Source organism: Oratosquilla oratoria, chromosome 12 (genome assembly GCF_046742065.1).
Source record: "Oratosquilla oratoria isolate Oo_2021 chromosome 12, ASM4674206v1, whole genome shotgun sequence".
NCBI lineage: Eukaryota > Metazoa > Arthropoda > Malacostraca > Stomatopoda > Squillidae > Oratosquilla > Oratosquilla oratoria.
The window spans coordinates 28,265,965-28,288,957 of NC_134788.1; the positions used below are offsets into that span (position 1 = coordinate 28,265,965).

At 41.7% G+C, this 22,993-nt stretch overlaps 1 protein-coding gene across 1 annotated transcript in view; it reads left to right on the forward strand.

Annotated features, from left to right (window-relative positions):
* The window catches only part of Rac1 (ras-related protein Rac1), an 80,807-nt gene extending 58,025 nt beyond the window's left edge, over window positions 1-22,782 (forward strand). Inside the window, exons 4-5 of the mRNA XM_076194680.1 lie at window positions 1,557-1,691; window positions 11,527-22,782. Of these exons, the coding sequence (XP_076050795.1) occupies window positions 1,557-1,691; window positions 11,527-11,682 (291 nt within the window). The 3' untranslated portion in view covers window positions 11,683-22,782. The remainder of the gene's footprint in view (window positions 1-1,556; window positions 1,692-11,526) is intronic.
* The last annotated feature ends 211 nt before the right edge of the window (window positions 22,783-22,993 follow it).

Below are 22,993 nucleotides of genomic sequence, written 5' to 3' on the forward strand. Positions count from 1 at the left end.
TTTTGTAACAACAACTTTACACATATTTTATAATTTTATTATTCTGTAAGCTGTATATTTTCAGCAATAAACTGTATATTATTATTACGTTTCTGCTCCATGGGTACAAATGTTACTATCAACCTTAGGATCATTTCTATGGCCGTTGCAACATACATATACATACATGTATACCAAAGGCTTCCTCCCACTTACAAGAGAGGTAGCCAAAAAACAAAGGCATAAAAACCACTCCCACCCATTCCATCCCCTACATACTCCCCTCCACTCCCCTCTACCCTCCTCCCTCCCATCTTATCTCGGCACCTCCTGGATGACGGGTCATCCCTGCATCATGTCCACTACCCTGGGTCAGAAGCAGTGTTGCAAGACACAGCACATCCACAGCAAGGCTGCTTCATTAAATCGGCGACCCCCCTCTCTGTCCCCTCATGCAGAAAAGGAGAAGATTGGGAGAAATCTCTTTGGGCTGCGTCAATTTATTTCTCATGCATACTCCCTCACCCCCCATTCCACACCTACTCCCCTTCATGCTTCACAGCATACATATACCAATGGCTTTATCCCCCCTTACAAGGGAGGTAGCCAAAGTCAAAGGTATAAATCCACTCCCACCCATTTCATCCCCCCCCCCACATGCTCAACTCCCATCCACCACCCCTCCCTCCCTCCCTCTTTTCTTGGCTCCTTTGCGACAGCTTGTATTAAACTAAACCACCCATGTCATTCTCACTGTTAGTGTATTTAACAATACTTAGTTGTACCTAGTTGTATCTTATGGGAAGGGGAGCTACACTCACTCATGGTGTCCTGTCTCTGTATATTGCCATGTCTAATTTGCTCTTAAATTCTTGTATGGTTTTTGCACACACTGTTGTCTTGTCCAGTATGTTCCATACATCCACCGCTCTTTGGGGAAAGCTGTTCTTTTTCAGGTCTCCTCTGTAACTGCCCTTTTCGAGTTTCCTTCCATGTCCTCTTGTGTTTCTCTTATCCTAATTTAGTAAGTCTTCTCTATCGAGGACTTCCATGCCTCTCATAATTCTGCAAATGGTCAACAAGTCAACTCTTTCTCTCCTTCGCTCCAGAGTCGGTAATTCTAGCTTCGACAGTCTCTCTTCATATGACAGTTTTGATAGTGTTGGGGCCATCTTCGTAGTTGCTCTCTGGATTCTCTCAATTTTCCTTATATTCTTTTTTTGTACTGGGTGACCATAGTGTTGCTGCGTACTCCAATTTTGGCCTTATCAGTGTGATTAGTATTTTCTTTGCACATCATCGTCCAAGTGAGTATTTACCTTTTACCTAGTTGTATCCAGGAGGTGCTAAGATAAGAGGGAGGATGGAGGGGTGTGGAGTGTATTTAGGGATGGAATGGGTGGGAATGATTTTATGCCTTTTCCTTTTTGGCTACCTCCCTTGTAAGGGGGGAAAAGCCTTGGTATATGTATGTATGTATCTTACAGGAAGGGGAGCTATGCTCATGGTCTCTGTATCTCGCCACATCTAATTTGCCCTTAAATTGGTGTAGTTGTGATATCCTTTGTGTCTTTCAGTGGTATCCAGAGGTGCGGCACCACTGTCCCAACACCCCAATCATCCTTGTAGGCACGAAGCTCGACCTTAGGGATGACCGAGAGACGCTTGACAAACTGAAGGATAAGCGGCTTTCCCCCATCTCCTATCCACAGGTGAGTAGAGGAGGAGGAGAAGGAGGGGGAGGAGGAATGATAGAAATCTCGTGTGAATAGATAAATCTGGCCAGGTATGCAGCAAACTAATGGTGTGTATGTGCGTACAGTAAATCCTTGATATACCAGATATCGGATGTAACGGACTAAAACAATCTGACCGGAGAAACCCTCGCTATAACGGATTTTCATCCGTTATAGCTAGGGGTCCTCGGTTATAACGGATCTTTGGATCAGGGTTGCAGAGTCGGAGTCGGAGGTTTTAGCTGGGAGTCAGAGTCGGATTTCTAAGAGTACTAGGAGTCGCAGTCGGAATTTTTTATCCAACTCCGACTCCTTAAGTCCAGTAGCTGTAAAATACTGGTTGTAGATGTGCACTGTGAAATAATTTGTTGCTATTGTGCAAATAGAAAGCAGTAGGTCTCATTATTCCAAGTTTAAAAAATCTAAAAAATTTGATGTTTTGTGTTGAGAAAATTTAATAACCATCCAGTATAGAATAGTTTTATAGGTAGTTACAGGATATATACCATTTATAGAAGTTTCCAGAATGTAGTTTGTATTAATGTTTCATTCATTCTATACTATGGGAGTTATAGCCAGTAGAATGTATTTCTATTTTTAATGAATATTCAATAAATATAATTATTAATTCAAATTCCTGAATAATTTGTCAACTGTCAATTGACAGAGATGATTTTTATCTTTAAATAATTTAAACTAGCTACTTTACCTTTGTTGACAGTCTAATTAATTCAAATTATGTTAACATCCTTCCCTGTGGTGGGGGAAAAGAATACTGCCACCAAGTATTTCCACTTGGATCGTAAGAGGCGAGAAGAAAGGGACGGGGATTGGGACTAGGCATCCTTCTCCTTGTAGCCCCACAGGGGACATTCCTAAAAAAAAGTAAAGGCATAAGAGGGTCTAGGAGTTTTCTGACCAGCACCCTAAGGTTTTGGTCTTTTAATGTGCGTGGATGTGGTACAGATGAGAGTAAAAGGGAAGAGATAGGTAGTATGTTTGTGAGAAGAAAGATGGATGTGTTGGCTTTGAGTGAAACTAAGTTGAAAGGGAAGGGCGAGTGTAAGTTTGGGAGTGTAAGAGGGAGGGAGGGAAGGGGTGGCTATACCAGTAAGTGAAGAGATAGGTAAACATGTAGTGGAGTGGAAGGAGGTTTCCTCAAGGATAATGTGGATGAAGGTGAAACTGGGAAAGGAGATGTGGGTTTTTGTAAGTGCATATGGGCCTGGCAGTGAGAAGAGTGTAGAAGAAAGGGAGGCTTTTTGGATAGATTTAAATTAGTGCATAGAGGATTTAGGGAGAAATGTCTATGTAATAGTACTGGGAGACCTTAATGCTAGAGTAGGAAATGGTCCAATTGATGGAGTGGATGGGAAATGTGGAGTTCCAGGAAAGAATCGTAGTGGAGAGTTGGTGGAAATGTGTCTGGAGAGTTGATGATAGCAAATACAGTGTTTCGGAAGAAAGTCAAGCATAAGTACACATGGGAGAGGGTGGTGGAGGAAAGGGTGGTAGATAGAGCGCTAATGGATTATGTAGTGGTAAATAGGATGTACATGTGCTAAGGGGAGAGGGTGGGGGAATATCAGATCATTTTTTGGTGGAAGGTAAGTTGAGAGTGGAGGATAGATGGAGAAAGAGGAAAGGGACAAAAGGTAGGGAGGTGCTTAGAGTGAACTTTTTAAATGAAAAGGAAAAGGAGGAGTACAAGAAGAAGCTGAAGGAAGAGTGGGAGGGAGTGAAGGATAGAGTAGAGCTAGGAGTGGAGGAGGAATGGGGATGGTTCAAGGAGGGAGTCACAAAGTGTGCAAAGATGGTGTGTGGAACAAGGACAGGAGGAAGTAGAAGGAAGGGTAATAAGTGGTTGGATGAGGAAACAAAAAAGTTGTAGAAGAGAAGTGAACATTCACAGATTGGTTACAAAATAGGATGAGTCGTATGAGAAGTACAAAGAAGTAAAGCAGAAGATAAAGGATGCAAAGAGGAGAGCAGATGTGAAATGGGGTGAGAGTATGACATAAAATTTTGAAAGTAATAAAAAGATGTTTTGGAAAGAAATTAAGAGAGGAAGAGGAGGAGAATCAAGTAGAGAAGAAAAGGTAAAAGGTGCAGGTGGAGAGATGATAATGGAAGAGAAGGCAGTAAGGGGAAGATGGGCAGAATATTTTAGGGAATTGCTAAATGTGAAGGAGGATAGGGAGGGAAGGATAGTTGCAGTGGGAAATGCTAAGAAAATGAGAGTGATGAGTGAGGAAAATGGAGGAGAAATAAGGAAGGATGAAGTGAAGGCAGTTAAGATGATGAAAGCAGGTAAGGCACCTGGTCTGGATGGATGCCATGCAGAATGTCTGAAGAAAGGAGGTACAGTGATGGTGGACAAGCTGGTGAGGTTATTTAATGTTTGCTGGAGGGAGGGTAGAGTGCCGGAGGACTGGAGGAGTGCCTGTATAGTTCCACTTTACAAGGGAAAAGGGGACAAGTGTGAATGTAGTAGCTTCAGAGGGATTAGCTTGTTGAGTGTAGTTGGGAAGGCTTATGGGAGGATCTTGACTGTGAGGTTTAGGAGAGGAACAGAAGGAGTACTTGGTGAGGAACAGTGTGGATTTAGGACGGGTAGAGGTTGTGTAGATCAGATCTTTGTGGTAAGACAGATATGTGAGAAAGCTATAGGAAAGGGGAAGGATGTTTTTTTGGCTTTTATGGATCTGGAAAAGGCTTATGACAGGGTAGACAGGAAGGCACTGTGGGAGGTTATGCAGATATACAGGATAGGAGGAAAGCTTCTAGGAGCTGTCAAGAGTTTTTATGAGAGTAATAGAGCTTGTGTCAGGATTAGAAATGGAGAGAGTGAGGGGTTCGAGGTAAAGGTGGGACTTTGTCAAGGATGCGTTATGTCGCCCTGGCTGTTCAACTTATACATGGATGGGGTAGTGCGAGAGGTAAATGCAAGGGTAGTGGGTCAGGGATTGGAGATGGTTAAAGAAAATGGAGAAAAGTGGGAGGTGAGCTAGCTGTTGTTTGCAGACGACTCTGTGCTTGTGGCAGGATCGGAGGAGGGATTGAGGAAGTTGGTGACAGAGTTTGGGAGAGTATGTGATAGAAGAAAGCTGAAGATAAATGTGGGTAAAAGTAAGGTGATGAGATGTACAAGGGGTGAAAGTGGCAGTAGACTGGAAGTGAGCATTAAGGGAAAGCGACTGGAGGAAGTGGATAGTTTTAGATACTTGGGTGCAAATGTGGCAGGAAAAGGTGGAGTGAAGGTGGAGGTAGAATGTAGATTGAGAGAAGCGAGTAAATGCCTTGGTGGATTGAAGAGTGTAATGAGGAATAGACATTTGGGAATGGAGGCTAAGAGGAGACTGTATGAAGGAGTGATTGTGCCAACAGCACTGTATGGGGCAGAAACATGGAACATAAGAGAGGAAGAGAGGAGTTTGAAATGAGGTGTCTGAGAAGTATGATGGGGGTTACTAGGCTGGATAGAGTGAGGAGGTGAGGAGGAGAACGGGGGTGGAAAGTGAGTTGGGGGATAAGGTTGATGAAAGAGTATTAGGATGGTTTGGACACATGGAAAGAATGAGTGAAGAAAGACTAGTAAAAGAGGTATGGAATGCAGATGTGGAGGGAGTGAACATGAGGGGACATCCTAGGATGAGGTGGATGGATGAGGTGAAGGGGGCTTTGGGGAAGAGGGAAATGTCTGTTAAGGAAGGACGGGAGAGGACAGAAGACAGGGGTGAATGGAGAATGGTTGTATATGGATGATGTGATGCATGAGTGGTGGTGAGGTAGTATGTGTGAGCAAAATTTGACGCAGCCCGAAGGGATTTCTCCCCGTCTTCTCCTGTTATGCATGGGGTGAAGGAGAGGGGGGGTCACTGATTTAATGAAGCAGCCTTGCTGTGGATGTGCTGTGTCTTGCGACACTGCTTCTGACCCAGGGCAGTGGACAAGGTGCAGGGATGACCCGTCATCCAGTAGGTGCTAAGATAAGAGGGAGGGTGGAGGGGTGTGGAGTGTATTAAGGGATGGAGTGGGTGGGAATGATTTTATGCCTTTTCCCTTTTTGGCTACCTCCCTTGTAAGGGGGAAAAAGCCTTGGTATATGTATGTATGTATGTATGAATTGATTTCGTCATCTATTGCGTCTTTAAGAAATTACTCAGTCTCATTAGTCATTAATATCAGTTATGTAGGAGAGAGGCCAAACGCAGAGTATGGGAGTCCAGTATATTTGACGTTTCGCCCAGCAGGGCTTGCTTCTTCAGAAGAAGCCCGGCTGGGCGAAACGTCAAATATATTGGATCCCATACTCTGTTTGGCCTCTCTCCTACAGTGCTGTTGCAGTCGTTGCTGCTTTTACTCATTAATATCAGTTACATCTGGTTTTCCATATAAATTCGATCCATTCATATTGGCACCATCTCAAATATGACAGAAAAAATCAACGTGGATAGAGGATAAGAATGAATGCGAAGAAAAGTTTAGGAAGAGTTAAGAACTATGATGAAGTTTGGAATGTGACAGAGGTCAAATGTGATATAACTTGGGTGTGTCGAAGTGCATAGAGGGTTTAGGAAGAAATGCCAATGTAATAGTACTGGGAGACCTTAATGCTAGAGTGGGAAATGGTCCAATCGATGGAGTGGTTGGGAAGTGTGGAGTTCCAGGAAAGAATCGTAGTGGAGAGTTGATGGTGGAAATGTGTCTAGAAAGAGAGTTGATGATAGCAAATACAGTGTTTCGGAAGAAAGTCAAGCATAAGTACACATGGGAGAGGGTGGTGGAGGGAAGGGTGGTAGATAGAGCGCTAATGGATTATGTAGTGGTAAATAGGATTATGATAGGAAGAGTTAAGGATGTACATGTGCTAAGGGGAGAGGGTGGGGGAATATCAGATCATTTTTTGGTGGAAGGTAAGTTGAGAGTGGAGGATAGATGGAGAAGGAGGAAAGGGATAAAAGGTAGGGAGGTTCTTAGAGTGAACTCCTTGAATGAAAAGGAAAAGGAGAAGGAGTACGAAAAGAAGCTGAAGGAGGAGTGGGAGGGAGTAAAGGATAGAGCAGAGATGGGTGTGGAAGAGGAATGGGGATGGTTCAAGGAGGGAGTCTTAAAGTGTGCAAGGATGGTGTGTGGAACAAGAAGGACAGGGGGAAATAGAAGAAAGGGTAGTGAATGGTGGGATGAGGAAACAAAGAAGGTTGTAGAAGAGAAGAAGCGAGCATTCACAGATTGGTTACAAAAGAGGACAGGGGAGTCATATGAGATGTACAAAGAAAAGAAAAAAGAAGTAAAGCAAAAGGTAAAGGAGGCAAAGAGGAGAGCAGATGTGAAATGGGGTAGGAGTATGACAGAAAATTTTGAAAGTAATAAAAAGATGTTTTGGAAAGAAATTAAGAGAGGAAGAGGAGGCGAATCAAGTAGGGAAGAAAAGGTAAAAGGTACAGATGGAGAGTTGATAATGGAAGAGATGGCAGTGAGGGGAAGATGGGCAGAATATTTTAGGGAGTTGCTGAATGTGAAGGAGGATAGGGAAGGAAAGATAGCTGCAGTGGGAAATGCGAAGAAAATGAGAGTGATGAGTGAGGAGAATGGAGGAGAAATAAGGAAGGATGAGGTGAAGGCAGTTGTAAAGATGATGAAAGCAGGTAAGGCACCTGGTCTGGATGAATGTCATGCAGAATGTCTGAAAAAGGGAGGTTCAGTGATGGTGGACTGGTTGGTGAGATTATTTAATGTTTGCTGGAGAGAGGGTAGAGTACCGGAGGACTGGAGTAGTGCCTGTATAGTTCCTCTTTACAAGGGAAAAGGGGACAAGTGTGAATGTAGTAATTTCAGAGGGATTAGCCTGTTGAGTGTAGTAGGGAAGGCTTATGGGAGAATCTTAATTGAGAGGATTAGGAGAGGAACAGAAGGAGTAATTGGTGAGGAACAGTGTGGATTTAGGACGGGTAGAGGTTGTGTAGATCAGATCTTTGTGGTAAGACAGATATGTGAGAAAGCTATAGGAAAGGGGAAGGATGTTTTTTGGGCTTTTATGGATCTGGAAAAGGCTTATGATAGGGTAGACAGAAAGGCACTGTGGGAGGTTATGCAGATTTATGGGATAGGAGGAAAGCTTTTGGGAGCTGTCAAGAGTTTTTATGTGAGTAGTAGAGCATGTGTTAGGATTGGAAATGGAGAGAGTGAGTGGTTTGAAGTAAAGGTGGGACTTCGTCAAGGATGCGTTATGTCGCCCTGGCTGTTCAACTTATACATGGATGGGGTGGTGCGAGAGGTGAATGCTAGGGTAGTGAGTCAGGGATTGGAGATGGTTAAAGAAAATGGAGAAAAGTGGGAGGTGAGCCAGCTGTTGTTTGCGGACGACACTGCGCTTGTGGCAGGGTCAGAGGAGGGATTGAGGAAGCTGGTGGCAGAGTTTGGGAGAGTATGTGATAGAAGAAAGCTAAAGATAAATGTGGGTAAAAGTAAGGTGATGAGATGTACAAGGGGTGAAAGTGGCAGTAGACTGGAAGTGAACATTAAGGGAGAGCGACTGGAGGAAGTGGATAGTTTTAGATACTTGGGTGCAAGTGTAGCAGGAAAAGGTGGAGTGAAGGTGGAGGTAGAATGTAGATTGAGAGAAGCGAGTAAATGCCTTGGTGGTTTAAAGAGTGTAATGAGAAATAGACATTTGGGAATGGATGCGAAGAGGAGACTGTATGAAGGAGTGATTGTGCCAACAGCACTGTATGGGGCAGAAACGTGGAACATAAGAGAAGAAGAGAGAAGGAGTTTGAATGTGTTTGAGATGAGGTGTCTGAGAAGTATGGTGGGGGTTACTAGGCTAGATAGAGTGAGAAATGAGCAGGTGAGGAGGAGAACAGGGGTGAAAAAGGATTTGGGAGAGAGGGTTGATGAAAGAATATTAGGATGGTTTGGACACATGGAAAGAATGAGTGAAGAAAGACTAGTAAGGGAGGTATGGAAGGCAGATGTGGAGGGAGTGAACATGAGGGGACGTCCTAGGATGAGGTGGATGGATGGGGTGAAGGGGGCTTTGGGGAAGAGGGGAATGTCTGTTGAGGAAGGAAGGGAGAGGACGGAAGACAGAGGTGAGTGGAGAATGGTTGTATATGGATGATGTTGTGACTGCATGAGGAGGAATGGGCGGGGGGGTGGGGGGTGGGGTAGTATGTGTGAGTAAATTTTGACGCAGCCCGAAGGGATTTCTCCCCGTCCTCTCCTTATATGCAAAGGGGGACGGAGAGGGGGGGTCGCCGATTAAATGAAGCGGCCTTGCTGTGGATGTACTGTGTCTTGCGGCACTGCTTCTGACCCAGGGCGGTGGGCAGGGTTCAGGGATGACCCGTCATCCAGGAGGTGCTCAGATGAGAGGAAGGGTGGGAGGGGTGTGGAGTGTATTTGGGGATGAAATGGGTGGGAGTGTTTTTATGCCTTTCCCTTTGTGGCTACCTCCCTTGGAAGGGGGAAAAAGCCTTGGTATATGTATGTATGTATGATTTATATTTATATTTATATTTATATATATATATATATATATATATATATATATACAGTAATATGAATTCCACTACAATAATATATAATAACCTATTATAAAGTATTTTTATATTATCGGTATTAAAGCAATGATTGGTATTAACTAAAAATGTTTATTAGCATAATCATTAATACAGTATAATTTTGTAGTTTGAAATTATTTTTAAATGGTCTCTTCTACTCCAGCAGTAAACATTCACTGACCCCCTTTCGACCCCTTGGATGTTCCGATCGACCACTTTGAGAACCCCTGGTCTATATACTTTGGGAATACTATTGTCGCCTGGCCACGCCCTGATTCGTTGCATAGTCTATCTCAGATAGGCTATGCATATATAAGTCGCTTAAAAGTGGCAGTCTGCCGACAAGATTGACTAGATAAACACCATATGAGGACGGAGCCTTTATTTGTACGACGTTTCGCTTATTACAGCTTTTTCAAGTACAAGTTGAGATACAAATGCTTGAGATTAAATAAGGGGAAAGGAGGGAACGGGGAGAGAAAAAGGGGGGGAAGGAAGAGGAGGAGGAGGAAAAGGGGGGTGGGATTGGACACTGGGATTTGTATCTCAACTTGTACTTGAAAAAGCTGTAATAAGCGAAACGTCGTACAAATAAAGGCTCCGTCCTCATATGGTGTTTATATATATATGTCACACATTACAGATAGGCTATCTGTAATGTGTGACATTTCTACAATGGGTCACAGGTGATTTGAGGCATGGGTCATATTTAACCCCTTCCATACGGTGCCGCACACGTAGGCGTCATGGGGAGCGAGTGTATTCGCGAGGCTGCCATATCGGCGTCTTGATTATATTTATTGTAGTCGCCCCTCCATAATGACATTCTTTCTAATTCTTTTGTAATCGCATTTTCTATGGTTATCAAAATTCACGGGTGAAGAGAGAGAACGATCGATATAAGCGGTGACTATATTTTATGATGTGAGTATTATTACGACACGTCGTACGGCTGGCATTGGCTGCTGCCACCGAGATCTAAGTCCATGACGCCTACGTGTGCGGCACCGTATGGAAGGGGTTAATGAAAGCAGTTGAACTTGCATAACGCCGCAATAATACACATATATTGTCCTCATTTCAGATGGGGAGGGGGTTAACCCATTCAACTCCGATGACAAGATGTTTTGTCATTTGGTCAAATAAAACAAAAAATCATAATAAAACAACAAAATGTTTGATGATCAAACAGCACCAGAAAAATATGACGTCGTCAGTCCTCCTCCTCCTTGAGGAGGACTGATGACGTCATATTTTTCTGGTGCTGTTTGATCATCAAAAATTTTGTTGTTTTATTATGATTTTTTGTTTTATTTGACCAAATGACAAGACATCTTGTCATCGGAGTTGAATGGGTTAAGAATTTCACTTAATAAAATTATTTTAATGAGTGTTTTAAATTTTCAATTTGCTCATTTCAGTTGGGGGGGGGAGGGGCTGACCACTTTTTTGGGGAGGCTAAAGCCCCCCCTTGGCGCTGCCGCTGAATCATTATTGTTGAGACATTCTGACAGGTTGACATAAGTGGAATAGGAAACACAGGAGTCTTATTCTGAATTTATTCCTGACTGACTAGTTTCGCATTCCTTTGAGAAAGCATACCTGCGAAACTAGTCAGGAATAAACTCGGACTAAGACTCCTGTGTTTCCTACTCCACTTGCATCATTTATCATATATGTATATACAGATGCTCCTCTACTTACGTTCATTCGTTTTACGTTTTTTCAGTTTTACGTTTGAACTGACTGTAAAAAAAAAATTGTAATTTTTTTTTTCCGAGTGAATTTTTGAGTTTAGCGCGCTCTCCGTAGTACGAGACGTTCAAACAATACTTACGCATGACGCTGTGTCCATTGTTTACATGGCACAAATGACAGACTGAACATGCCTTGCTTCCTCCTCCTCCTCCCCCTCCTCCTCCTCCACCATCTCACTTTATGTTGCTTGAATTTATTTTATTTGAAATTAATGTTATGTTTATAATTAATGATTTTGGGGTGTTTTATAAGATACAGTAATAGAATTTATGGATGTATAGTACAGTATGAACGATACAGTACTGGAACGTACAGTAACAACTTGCATTCATTTTCACGTTACGTTCAGCCATTCGGAACGTAACTAAAGTGTAAGTTGAGGAGCATCCGTATATAATTTTTTTTTCGCATGCAACCTAGTTATGGACCAAAAGGTCTCCTGTCGGCATGCTCCTCCTCCTTTGTAACTGTGGTCTATTTGGTTCCAGGGTTTGTCCATGGCGAAGGAGGTCGGAGCGGTCAAGTACCTGGAGTGCTCGGCCCTGACCCAGAAGGGACTCAAGACCGTCTTCGACGAGGCCATCCGTGCCGTCCTGTGCCCCGTTCTCCGGCCCAAGATCAAGAAGAAATGCGTCTTCTTATAAATAAAAGCCTGTTGCTACTGTCACCCACCCACCCGGCCACCCTTTTCTGCGAACCGAGACATTTCTTTGACTTGCCACCACGACCACCACAAACCGCCCTTCCGCCGCCACACATGGACAAAATTGTATACGTATATTCACACGTGACTCTCAGCTGATATATTTCTTGAAGTGCTGTTACGGAGTAGAAGACAACGATGACGACAACGTGGTTACTCTTCCTAGCCACCGGTGGGTGATCCGTTAACGCTCTCCATCTTCGGTTGGTCCCCCCCGCCACTTCCCCATTCCCGATCGTCTCCTTTCCGTTGCTGCTGCGCATAGACCCAATCGCCGCACTGCTCATAGGCCTTTTAACGTATATAGATGATATGATCATCTGGGTACCCGTTGTACCCATTCAACACCTGTGACACGTAGCTTATGGCCAACTAGCTCCTTGTCCCTCTTCCGTACCCAAGTTTTCATTTTGAGACATGGCATAGCGTTTGTTTATACATGTGTATTGTTGACGTGTATATAAGCTGTGTATAGATAGACATTTACATATACAGACTTATAGACTGTTGACTGTTGTGTGTGTGTGTGTGTGTGTGCATGCTATACCATGATGGCAAATAGATCTGTTTAAGCCAGTTAGTTGCTCATGCCGCCCCTCTCATCTTTTTTTCCTTTGCAAAACCCTGTTCTCAGTCTTCGTCCCAGACGACTTTTCCCACCCCGGAGGCTGAAACTGCATCCCTGTAGTCGTAAACAAATTGTACGGAGCACCTCCCTCGTATCCATCCGCTTACTCAGCCCAGCCCAGAGACATCTGCGGTGGTCACGGACGAGAAGAGATGCAGAAGAGGGAGCGAAAACTACAAGATAATGCGGCTTCGTGGAGTTGCTCGTCTGCCCACTTGTCCACCACTCCTGTCGTCATTAATGGAAGGAAGGCGAGCAGGACATTGGATTTGGTGAGAATTGGGAAGCGGCGGATTGGGGTCTGTTTGTGTTGAATTTGTGCAGCACAGGCAGAGATTTCAGTCGTTTCTTCGAGTGTCAGAATTTGTCGAGCGTAACTCTCCGTCAGGTTTGACGAAGATTCTTGAAGATCCTCGGAGCTGTCGAGGATCGCAAGTGAGAAAGAAGATCGACTTGGATGCTGGTAACGAAGTTGCGTAGTCCGTAGGAAGATGAACTGACGACTCATTCAGATGAAAAAACTGTACGTCGATCTACAGGGGGAAAGCTAACGTGTTTGTCGGCAAAGATAAAACATGGCGAATTGTTGTTTATGTGAAATGTAAAGTTGCGTACGGAACTAGTACTGTATTGGGATAGTTTGGGATTCCAAGGTATTATTGAAGAGTGCAAGATAATTCGTCTGAATCGACCAAATTAAGATAAAAGAGCCAAATTGAACAAAATGCATGGAGCAGGGATTGGGGCGTACAGATTTTATTACGAGTTTTGTACAGGACATTTCTGTACGAAAGGTACAGACGATCTCTTGCAACAGCTTGAAAATTTGTACCCTGTCATTGGTGTAGTTTTGTCGCTTTAGCCAGTATTTGACAGAATAAAAAAAGATTTTGACCAAGTTTTAACAAGAAAGGTGACAAATGGTACAGATAATGTGATAATGAATTTCAAGTGAGACATTTTAACCACTTCAGTACGAGTCAAATTCTTGCACACAGCATTGGCTGCCATATGTAAGATGCATCACACTACTCGCATTATAAAATATAAAGTCACTGCTTTATTACTCATAGTCTTTTTACAGTGAGTAATAATACAGAAAAATTGGTCAAAGTTCACAGAATTGGGGTGGGGGGGTAACTCATGTACAACTACAAAAAATAGATATAATCAAGATGCTGAAGCCGGCAACCTCATGTACCTACTTGCGCCTCATGACGCCTACATAGGCATCATCGTACTGAAGCGGTTAATGTCTGAGCAATGGAGAAGCTTTAGAATTTTTTGTCGTGCAACAGAAATAATTGTGATTCGAGGTCTAGGTGCAATGAATTGCTGCCGGTGTAGTATTTAGATGGGAAAGTCACGAGGCACGGAGGGAGGGAGAGCGTAAGTTTACGTCGTTGTTGAGGGTGGGGATGGGTGGGCGGTGTTTGGATACCCATGATTTGATGTATCAGTACAGCGGAGATCATATTACAAAAACAACTATATATACTGCAGTTGTAGAGATTGTATGCGTTTGTGCATGTGCGAACGGTTGTTGTGAACAAGTGTGGTTGGAGTGTTTGCAAGTTGAAGGAGTACAGAAGATGAAAGATTATTTTTGCGGTTCGTTTGAATGACAACAAAGCCAAGAGCAGCCAGTCCCTATACCACCACGACTAGGAATCCACATTGACCGCCACATTGTAGTCGTATTACAGTACTCGTGCGATGATGCCCTACACTTGATCAACATCGTCAAAGTTGCCATGTTCTGCCTGTATACTTTGTCGTTACTAGAAATGGGGCTTCATGCATAGATATATTTCCGTTGTATACCATCATCGTATGTACGTACGTTGTAATTCAATTGAAAATATGCCTACAAGAGCCAGCCAGTTCCACTCTAATGAGCATGCAAAGGACCGTAAAACAGTTTTAGAAGGAAATGGCTGCTGGTATGTTTGCACCTAGTCCGGACTCTATGCTCTAAGACTGTGTTTACACCAAGCGAATATAATCGATTCAATTCATGTAGGATCAAAACGATTCATGAATCGTGTTGATTGGCCACACTAGTTTCAATGTAACCGTTCATTACACCAGTCGAATCAAGTCGATTCAAATCATGCAGATTTGCCAGGTGTAAATGGTTACATTGAAACTAGTATAGCGAATCAACACGATACGTGAATTGTGTTGATTCTTCATGAATTGAATCGATTTGATTTGAACTTTAGGGTGCCCCGTACACATTTTTTGTACAAGCTAGAATGATATTTGGATAATTTTATTGCGTCAAAATTAATATTTCCACTCTAGGGTTGCCTATCAATTTTGTCCGTGGTATATAACTTGAATTGCTTAATGAACAGTTATGTAGACTAACGCTTATTTTGAAACTAATGGAAGTTGGCAAGTTCAGTCTCGGTGATGATTTCCACCACGGCCACGTCACCAACGTAGAATTGTATTCTAGAATCCGTATGGGATCTTGACGGCATATATTTCACACTGACTAACGGAGACCTGAGTCTTGCAATTATTTTATAATTGGAGATTAATCTCCGATAATTGTTGCTTGGAGTATTACTTGCTGTCCCACACTGGCTGGGAACAGTCCACCAGCAGTCCCACACTGGCTGGGAACAATCCACAGGACCCTGCATAGGTCTCTCCTGTTGTCAACATTATGGAGTTTAACCACTTCTGTACGAGTCAAATTCTAGTGCTCGGCATCGGCTGCCATATGTACAATTCATCACTACATGTTATGAAATATGAAGTCACTGCTGTGTTACTCCTCGTTCTCTTGTACTCTGAGTGATAATAGTAAATGGAAAACGTAATCAAACCAGTTCACAGAATCCAGGGGTAACTCGTGAACGATTACAAAAAAATATATAATCAAGACGCCGACGCCAGGATCCTTGTATATGTACCCACTGGCACCGCATGACGCCCTCGTAGGCATCATCGTACTGAAGTCGTTTAGGACCGTTTGTGTCACCAGCCAAAAGAAGTAGGTGGGAAGCAGTCGTCAGTTGCCGGCGCTTTGTGAAACAGTACGATTCTCTTGCAAGAATCACTGTAACCCGTCATTGGTCCCTTCGTCACTCGAGAAGAACGAAGATTACTTTTAACTTCTGCTCTCCATAAATCTCCCGTTTTCTACTTGAATGACTCTCCATAAATCTCCCGTTTTCTACTTGAATGACTCTCCATAAATCTCCCGTTTCTACTTGAACGACTTCAAACGTCATTCCGTTTCCAAAGATAGAAACCCTCGTTATTGGCAAAAAAAGATAGAAACGATTCTCACACGCCTTGCGACTACCCAGGACCTTTTAGCACAAATAGGTCGAGGGTAGGAAGAATGGCATTTATACGATGAATATTTCTGGGAGGGGCTGGTACAGGAATACTCTACAAACTTTGTCTTAACAGAGGTGCTGATGCACAAAAGTTGTTGAACCGTATGTGCAGTGCGCTGCTTTGAGTCAGTCTCGTAGACGAGTGGTTCTTAACCTGGGGTTACGAAACCTTGAACCCTGCGGGTAGTACGAGACATGATAGCCAGTGCACTGGCACTGTATATTTACCATGAGAAAGCATAATGTGCATTCGTTGTATTGAAGTGATTGACATTTTTAATTTGAAATAAAAAAGTAACTTTGTTCAGTAATTGAATATATCTAATCATTTCTCAGCAAGATTGTGTTGCTAATCCTTTTGATATGTTTGCTATGTAATAAAAATTGGATGGGGGTACGAGAATTTTTTTTTTAGATATCAAGGGGTGCGGACACTGACAAAGGTTAAGAACAACAGTTTTAGATCAACATGAAGTACTGTAAGGAATGTAAACACACTCAGGAACAAAGACTTTATTGATGTTCCACTCTTTGCAAGCTTCTTAGGCCAATACGTGCACAATATATATATGCTTACCATTAATTTCTTTATTTAATTGTAATATACAGGATCGGAACTATCCTTGTCAATTTCATTCTGCGCTTTCACTTGTTGAACTCTGCTTTTTAGGTGAGCTACCTGATTATAGTTTCCAGGATTGGAGCTATGCTCACAGAATTCTGTCCTGTGTTTCCATTTTGCAAAATATGCTTCAGATTATTATTCTGTCCATGTGGATGGTCTTCTTTAAGCCATTAAACTTTGATGACAAGATTCTTGTCATTGGGTCAAATAGGACAAAAAATCATAAAACACCAAAATGTTTGATCAAACACCAGAATAAATATGACGTCAGTCCTCGCTTCGAGAAGCGAGGACTGACGTCATATTTATTCTGGTGTTTGATCAAACATTTTGGTGTTTTATGATTTTTTGTCCTATTTGACCCAATGACAAGAATCTTGTCATCGAAGTGTAATGGGTTAAGCCACAGTGGTTCCCAACCATTTCTGGCTCGAGGCACCCCCGTTGCCAAGCCTTTCAGAAGTCCATGGCGGCACCCTTATTAGAAAATCTAAATTCTTGTTTGTCAGTATTTTGTTGATTCAACATCAGTGTAACAAAATTTTGTCCCAGGATAATATGAAAATACTCATCTTTACGCTGATGCCGATTTAATGAACAAAAATGGATGACAATACAAAATATATAATTGTGGCGACAGTAATTTTTGCCCTGAATTTTGGCGGTGGCTCCCTCAGTTGATCTCACGGCACCCTTCGGTGCTGCGGCACACCGGTTGGGAACCACTGATCTAGACTGTGTTTCTTCACACATCCGTTCAACATTTTGTCGTCTTAAGGTTCTTACTGTGTCCTTTATAGATCCTCTCAGTCAACTTGTCAATACTTTTCGTGCTTCTGAAGACGGCAATCCTGTTGCTACCTCGGAAAGAAGCGAACTTATGTTCCTCCATGTGTATTTACTTACAACATCTTGTAGAATTTCATCTCCCTTTATTGATCTAGAATATAATTTTGCTTAGGGGTATACAGAAAGCTGCACATTTCGTAGTTGAATTGACGGTACCGTAAGTGCGACGGTTACGGCACGGCACTTGGACCAGTGGCACACTGTCCGCTCCCACTGTCGTGACTTGTTTTTGGCTATAGCAAGGTCAGCCTTATAAGTCGTTAGACTTGCAAGGGGGGATGGTGGTCCAGGTATTGCTGGGCGATTTTTATTAAGCTAATCGAACTTGCCCATTGTCTGGCTGCATCTGGCAGGCACTACGTGTGACTGTTTACTGTGTGAATGCGGAATTTTCAAACTACTTTTCCGCCTACTTCGGCAGTAGATTTTTCAGTTGTTTGATTGTAGACCTTGAAACTGGAAATGGTGAGCAAACAATTCACCATAGTACTATATTTGCTGCTAGACACGGACTAAGCACCTACATTACAAGTCCCATCATTGCTGCAACATTATAATTGTTGTTATAACTGTAATAGTCTTGATAACTATCACGATCAGTACCTTTAACTATCACTAGAACCTCGACAGTCATTGCTTGTTGCCACTATTCCAGCAACTTAGAAACTACGGCACAATAACCGGCATTCTTGTATCGTCATCGATAACAATAGCATATGCCATGATCAGTACACATCGCATACATCGTCATAAATTCGACCACTTTCTTAACCAGCATTTGCACGATTATCACTGTGAACATCAATCCGACGCTTCATGTAACATCCTCACAGATAACATTATCATTGATTAAACCACAAATATCATCCGTTATCATCGTTGTCATTATCAAACTCGTCAGTATTACATCCATAAGTGTCACGTCATCTTCGAACAGCTGTTTTCAGCTTGACCGCTGCTGATGTGAGCACGTACAGTACTTTAACACCGAAGCAACAATGACAAAACAGTCATCAGTAATACAGCCGCCTTGGTCGTTCTCCCATATTAGACCGTTGTAGTTAAGAATACAGGATGTTACTATCTTTATTGTCATATCGTATGATGCGACTTGCCAGGGTGTGGCATTAGAGCGTATTATCATGGATTAGGAGATAGATCGCCAAAGTTAGAAAATGTCGAAACTTGTGCTAAAAGCGTAGATGGGGAAGGGAAATTAGTATTGTGGTTTAAATACAGTGAAGGGAAGGATATATATATATATATTCTCAACATTTCTTTGTTTAATGATTTTCAGTGTGCAAGATTGGCACATTGACCTACTTGTAAAACGACTGCGGTGGTGGTCGGGTGTAGATTTTGAAGGTCTTTCATTTGTTATTAGAAAATTGTATTTTTTTTTTTTTTCTATTAAAAGAAAACAACTAATGGTTGATAAGTCACAAAATATTGACTGGTTTACAAAAAGGGGCGTAAGTAAGCCGTGAAAGGTGCTCGGAGAGAGTGGGTGTGAGGTTGGTGTGCGGTAAAACTAACGAAGGCTTGAAAGGACAATGTCAGGGTTTGGGCAGGTAGCCTAGCCTACTCTGCACGTCACGAAGGGGGTACACAATTTTTAGAGTAATGAACTCCCAAAGTACGGTTGGACGATCGTGACTCGGGAAAAAAAGAAAAGAAATAATTATGATAATAATGTAGACAGTACGGAACTGGGTCCAAGAGGTGAAATGCATTTTGTTGTGGTGCCCCAGAGGTGGGCACATATTGTAAGTGTGATAAAACGTATGTTGCAATCCAGTCGGCTACGGCCAAAGTTGCGGCTGCAACTGAAAGAACCACAACAAGGAACGACTTTTAGTCGCTGGTTTACCACTTGTAAACACTGCGGCGACACAAACATTGAAGAAAGGCCGTTGTTGGATTGCAATACCAAGTGGATACAGTTGGATCGTGTTAAATCCGTTTGTTTTAGATTACATTGGATGTTGATAATGATTTTTAGGATTTAATGAATGGAAAAGAATCAGTCTTGTTGTTATATACAATTATTTAGAAGTTATTGTAAAGATCTAGAATAATTTGCAGTATTTTATAAATAGCTAAAAAAAAAAAAAAAAAAAAATTAAGTCCTGCAACTGGGTTAGGACTCGCAGATAACATCAAAGGGATGATATTTTATAAAGAGGGGGGAACTAGAGAGGAACTGTGTGTCCCAAACACGATTGAACCGGTCGTGACAAAGAACCCGAGATGCACGGAAGTGTAGTTCATGTGTGCATGCGTTTGTATGCGTGTTATCTGTGATTTTTTACGGGAGTCGGCGAAGGATTCGGAAGGCAGGGGGCTGACGGGCAAGGTACCGGAAGTGTACGTGAGTTGTGTTGCCTGTGTGCATATACGCTTTCAGATGTGTGTGTGTGTGTGTAATTTTTTCTTCTTGCTCTAAATGATTATTTAGGCACGTTAAACTTATCTGGCATCTGGAAATTATACTGTAGGTGGAGAATACTGTATGACGTTTCTTGTGTCTCTCGAAGCCTCGAGGAGGAGGCGACCGCAAATAATACATCATCCTCATTGAGAAGAGCGGTCAGGTACATTTGGCCTTTTCCTTGGTTTTCTTCTCCGTCACCCTTGCACACTTTTCTTAATCTAACGAGTGTTCGTGTGTTGTCAACAGTATTAGGTATTAACCGTGCAAGTAAATGGTGTGTTTGCGAGCGATTGTTGATTTGAATCGAGTGGAGGGCCCGTGAATTTGCCTGAATCTAGAATATGGCTCGAAATATTCAGTGCCGAACTTTTGTTGTGTCAGAGCTGTATTAGGGCAAGTGCTTTGCCTATGCAGGTTTTCGTTTCAGACTAGAGTGGTTGGTTCCCCGATTGGGCGTTTCTAGTAAAATCGTAGTCTTCGATTCTTTCATCTTTGTAATCCTACCATAATGTTGAGAGTCCGTGTGATGAAACCTCTTCGGAATTGGGGTCTCCTGCCCGCCCCACAGTTTGGGATCCCCTCGTCTACCTTGAGGCCCGTTTTCCATGTTGGTCGTCGTTAATCTTGCATTAGTTACTAATTATGTTCGTAAGGTACACAAAATGTATAGGTCATCATGCATTCAATTGTTAAGATTTACTTTGTGTCACGCTTTATTGCCTGTGTGTGTGGCTAATGGCAGTTTTCATTCGCTCACTCTCCAGCTGACGAATGGGGTGTCAGTCGTGCAGCAAGCCTACTTGTATCCAAAGAACATCCCGAGCAAAACTGAACGAGCGCAATATCTGTCGAGAGAATGAGTTGGAATGGTTAGTAGTCATAAAATAGCTCGTTACTGATCGCAGGGAAGGGCACCTCTAAATCGATCGAGGTTTGATGATACGGTCTTCACTCAACGGCATCAGTAACATTAGGCCACTCACCACATCCCTTGCTTGTAGATACGTTAGGACTGTGCCTATCTTTCAAGTCTTGTGTAAGTACAATCTAGCGGAGCAGACACTAGCCTGTGATCATAAATGGAGCCCGTTCTGTACGTCTCTAGATTCTTCGCCAAGTCATAGCCTTTTTCACTTTCATCTTGATGCTATGGAAGTCTGTGTATAATTGTACAGAGTGGATCAAAAGTTGTTCTATACGAATAGATCAAGTATTCCGTTATTTACCTTAAATGCGTGCAAATTTTTTTAGCGTTGCCCCCTTCGATTTAGAGGAATTATTGTGATTTTGTTGGAAATGGGGTATCTTTGTGAACCATTTATGTGAAAATAATTTGACGCTTTGTTTTATTTTCTCCAAAACTTGACTTTGTGTCCATCTTGTCCGACTCCGAAACTTTACCGAGTTATCCATAGCCAGAGTAGGCTCGTCTTTTGTTAACAAAAGTGAAGCTTAACAAAAATTGTCATTGGTTTGATGAGATTTTCAAATAATTCTCATTGTTGGGAATCTAGAAAATAAGGAAGTTTCCAATATTCTAAATGAGCTGGAATTTGGAAAGTTTCGTACATCTAATCCCCATCTGATGTGGCATTTTTGTTTCACATAACTGAAATTTCCAAATTTAAGATTTCTTGTCAATAACCATCAGCATTGTAAATTTACAAGAGTCTCGTAATAAAGCCTCCACTTACGAGAGCCAGAACATGGTCTGTAAAGGCTATAGTTGAATTCGAGTTTATATTTTAACTTCAACAAGAAAACATCATAGATTCTGTTGTGGCTGGTGTCTTGCAGTTTAACCCATTAAACTCCGATGACAAGATGTCTTGTCATTTGGTCAAATAAAACAAAAAATTATAAAACACCAAAATGTTTGATCAAACACCAGAAAAATATGACGTCAGTCCTCGCTTCGCTCACGAAGCGAGAACTGACGTCATATTTTTCTGGTGTTTGATCAAACATTTTGGTGTTTTATAATGTTTTGTTTTATTTGACCAAATGACAAGACATCTTGTCATCGGAGTTTAATGGTTTAATTCCAATTAGGGGCAGACCTAGGAATGAAGTTTCTCGTTATTCGCCAAGAGCTGTATTCGTTAGTGAAAATTTGGTGCCTAAAACTATGCACCAGGACAATAAACGAGTATATGCTCGGAGAGAATACAGTTGATATATGTTAAGAAGTTTGTCCACATCTAATGTTTAGTAATGTAGTTGCAAGAAATCTTTATCTAATGAAATGGGTTGTATCAGATTGAACCAGTTTTGTAAAATATTTTGTTTAATGTTAGATATTTTTACATGTATTCATTTATGAACATGTGATTTTTATTTTATTATTATTATTATTATTTCAATAAAAAAAAAATTGTTGAAGGTGATGCTGTTTTCTGCATTAATATTTTTCTTGCAGATACTTTCTAAAGATCTCACTAATTGCTGCGTTCAGTAGAACTTGTGCGTAGGTGGACCTAATCTCCATTATGTCCACTTAAGCACAAGTTCTACTGAGTTTAGACCCTGCAACACGGCGATTAGTGTGTTCTTTAGAAAGTGTCTGTAAGAAAATTATTAATGCAGAAAGCAGCATCACCCCTAACAAAATTTATTAGAAGACTTACTGCCATACTTTAAATTATTATTTCATTTTATATATTTTTTCTTATATATTTGTTATTCCTATCCTTCTGCCTGTGGAGAGAAGAGGAGGCTTGGGTGTCTGGTATGGTGGGAGTGAATTTATCATGTGTACAAAACTCGTTTGTTGTCACCACTCGCAGAAAACTTTACCCGAATTCTGCAGAGTTCTGTGGATCCTGTAAAATTTATTTGGAAGGAAAATAACAGTTTATTGAACATTTGAAATTAGTGCCCAATTCATTCTGTGACCTACCTTATGATTTGTGCACCAAAGGATAGACCTTTGGTGCAGTGAATGATCCCATCTTGATGGCTAGAAAACTTAATGCTGGAAATGCCCATAGTTGGAAAAAAAATTATATAGAAAAAGAAAAGATAAAATAAATATTCCTTTACTAGACATTATCTTTATCACCATAGTTTGGAAAAAAAAAAATGCTTGATGCATTGGTAGAAAAGAATTTATATACTCTGGTAAAAAAAAATAAAAAAAGACAAAATACTTGATAAACTACAGTTACAATAACAAGTACACAGAAACAACAGTAAATAATGGTAATAAATGACAACAACTGATGAAGGATTAAGGTGTGTGGGAGCTTACGTGGACTAAAATCATTTGGTGAAAATAATAATTATTAATGCCTTGGTTATTACATTATTAGTACATTCATTTGGTGAAAATAATTATAATTATTAATGCCTTGGGTA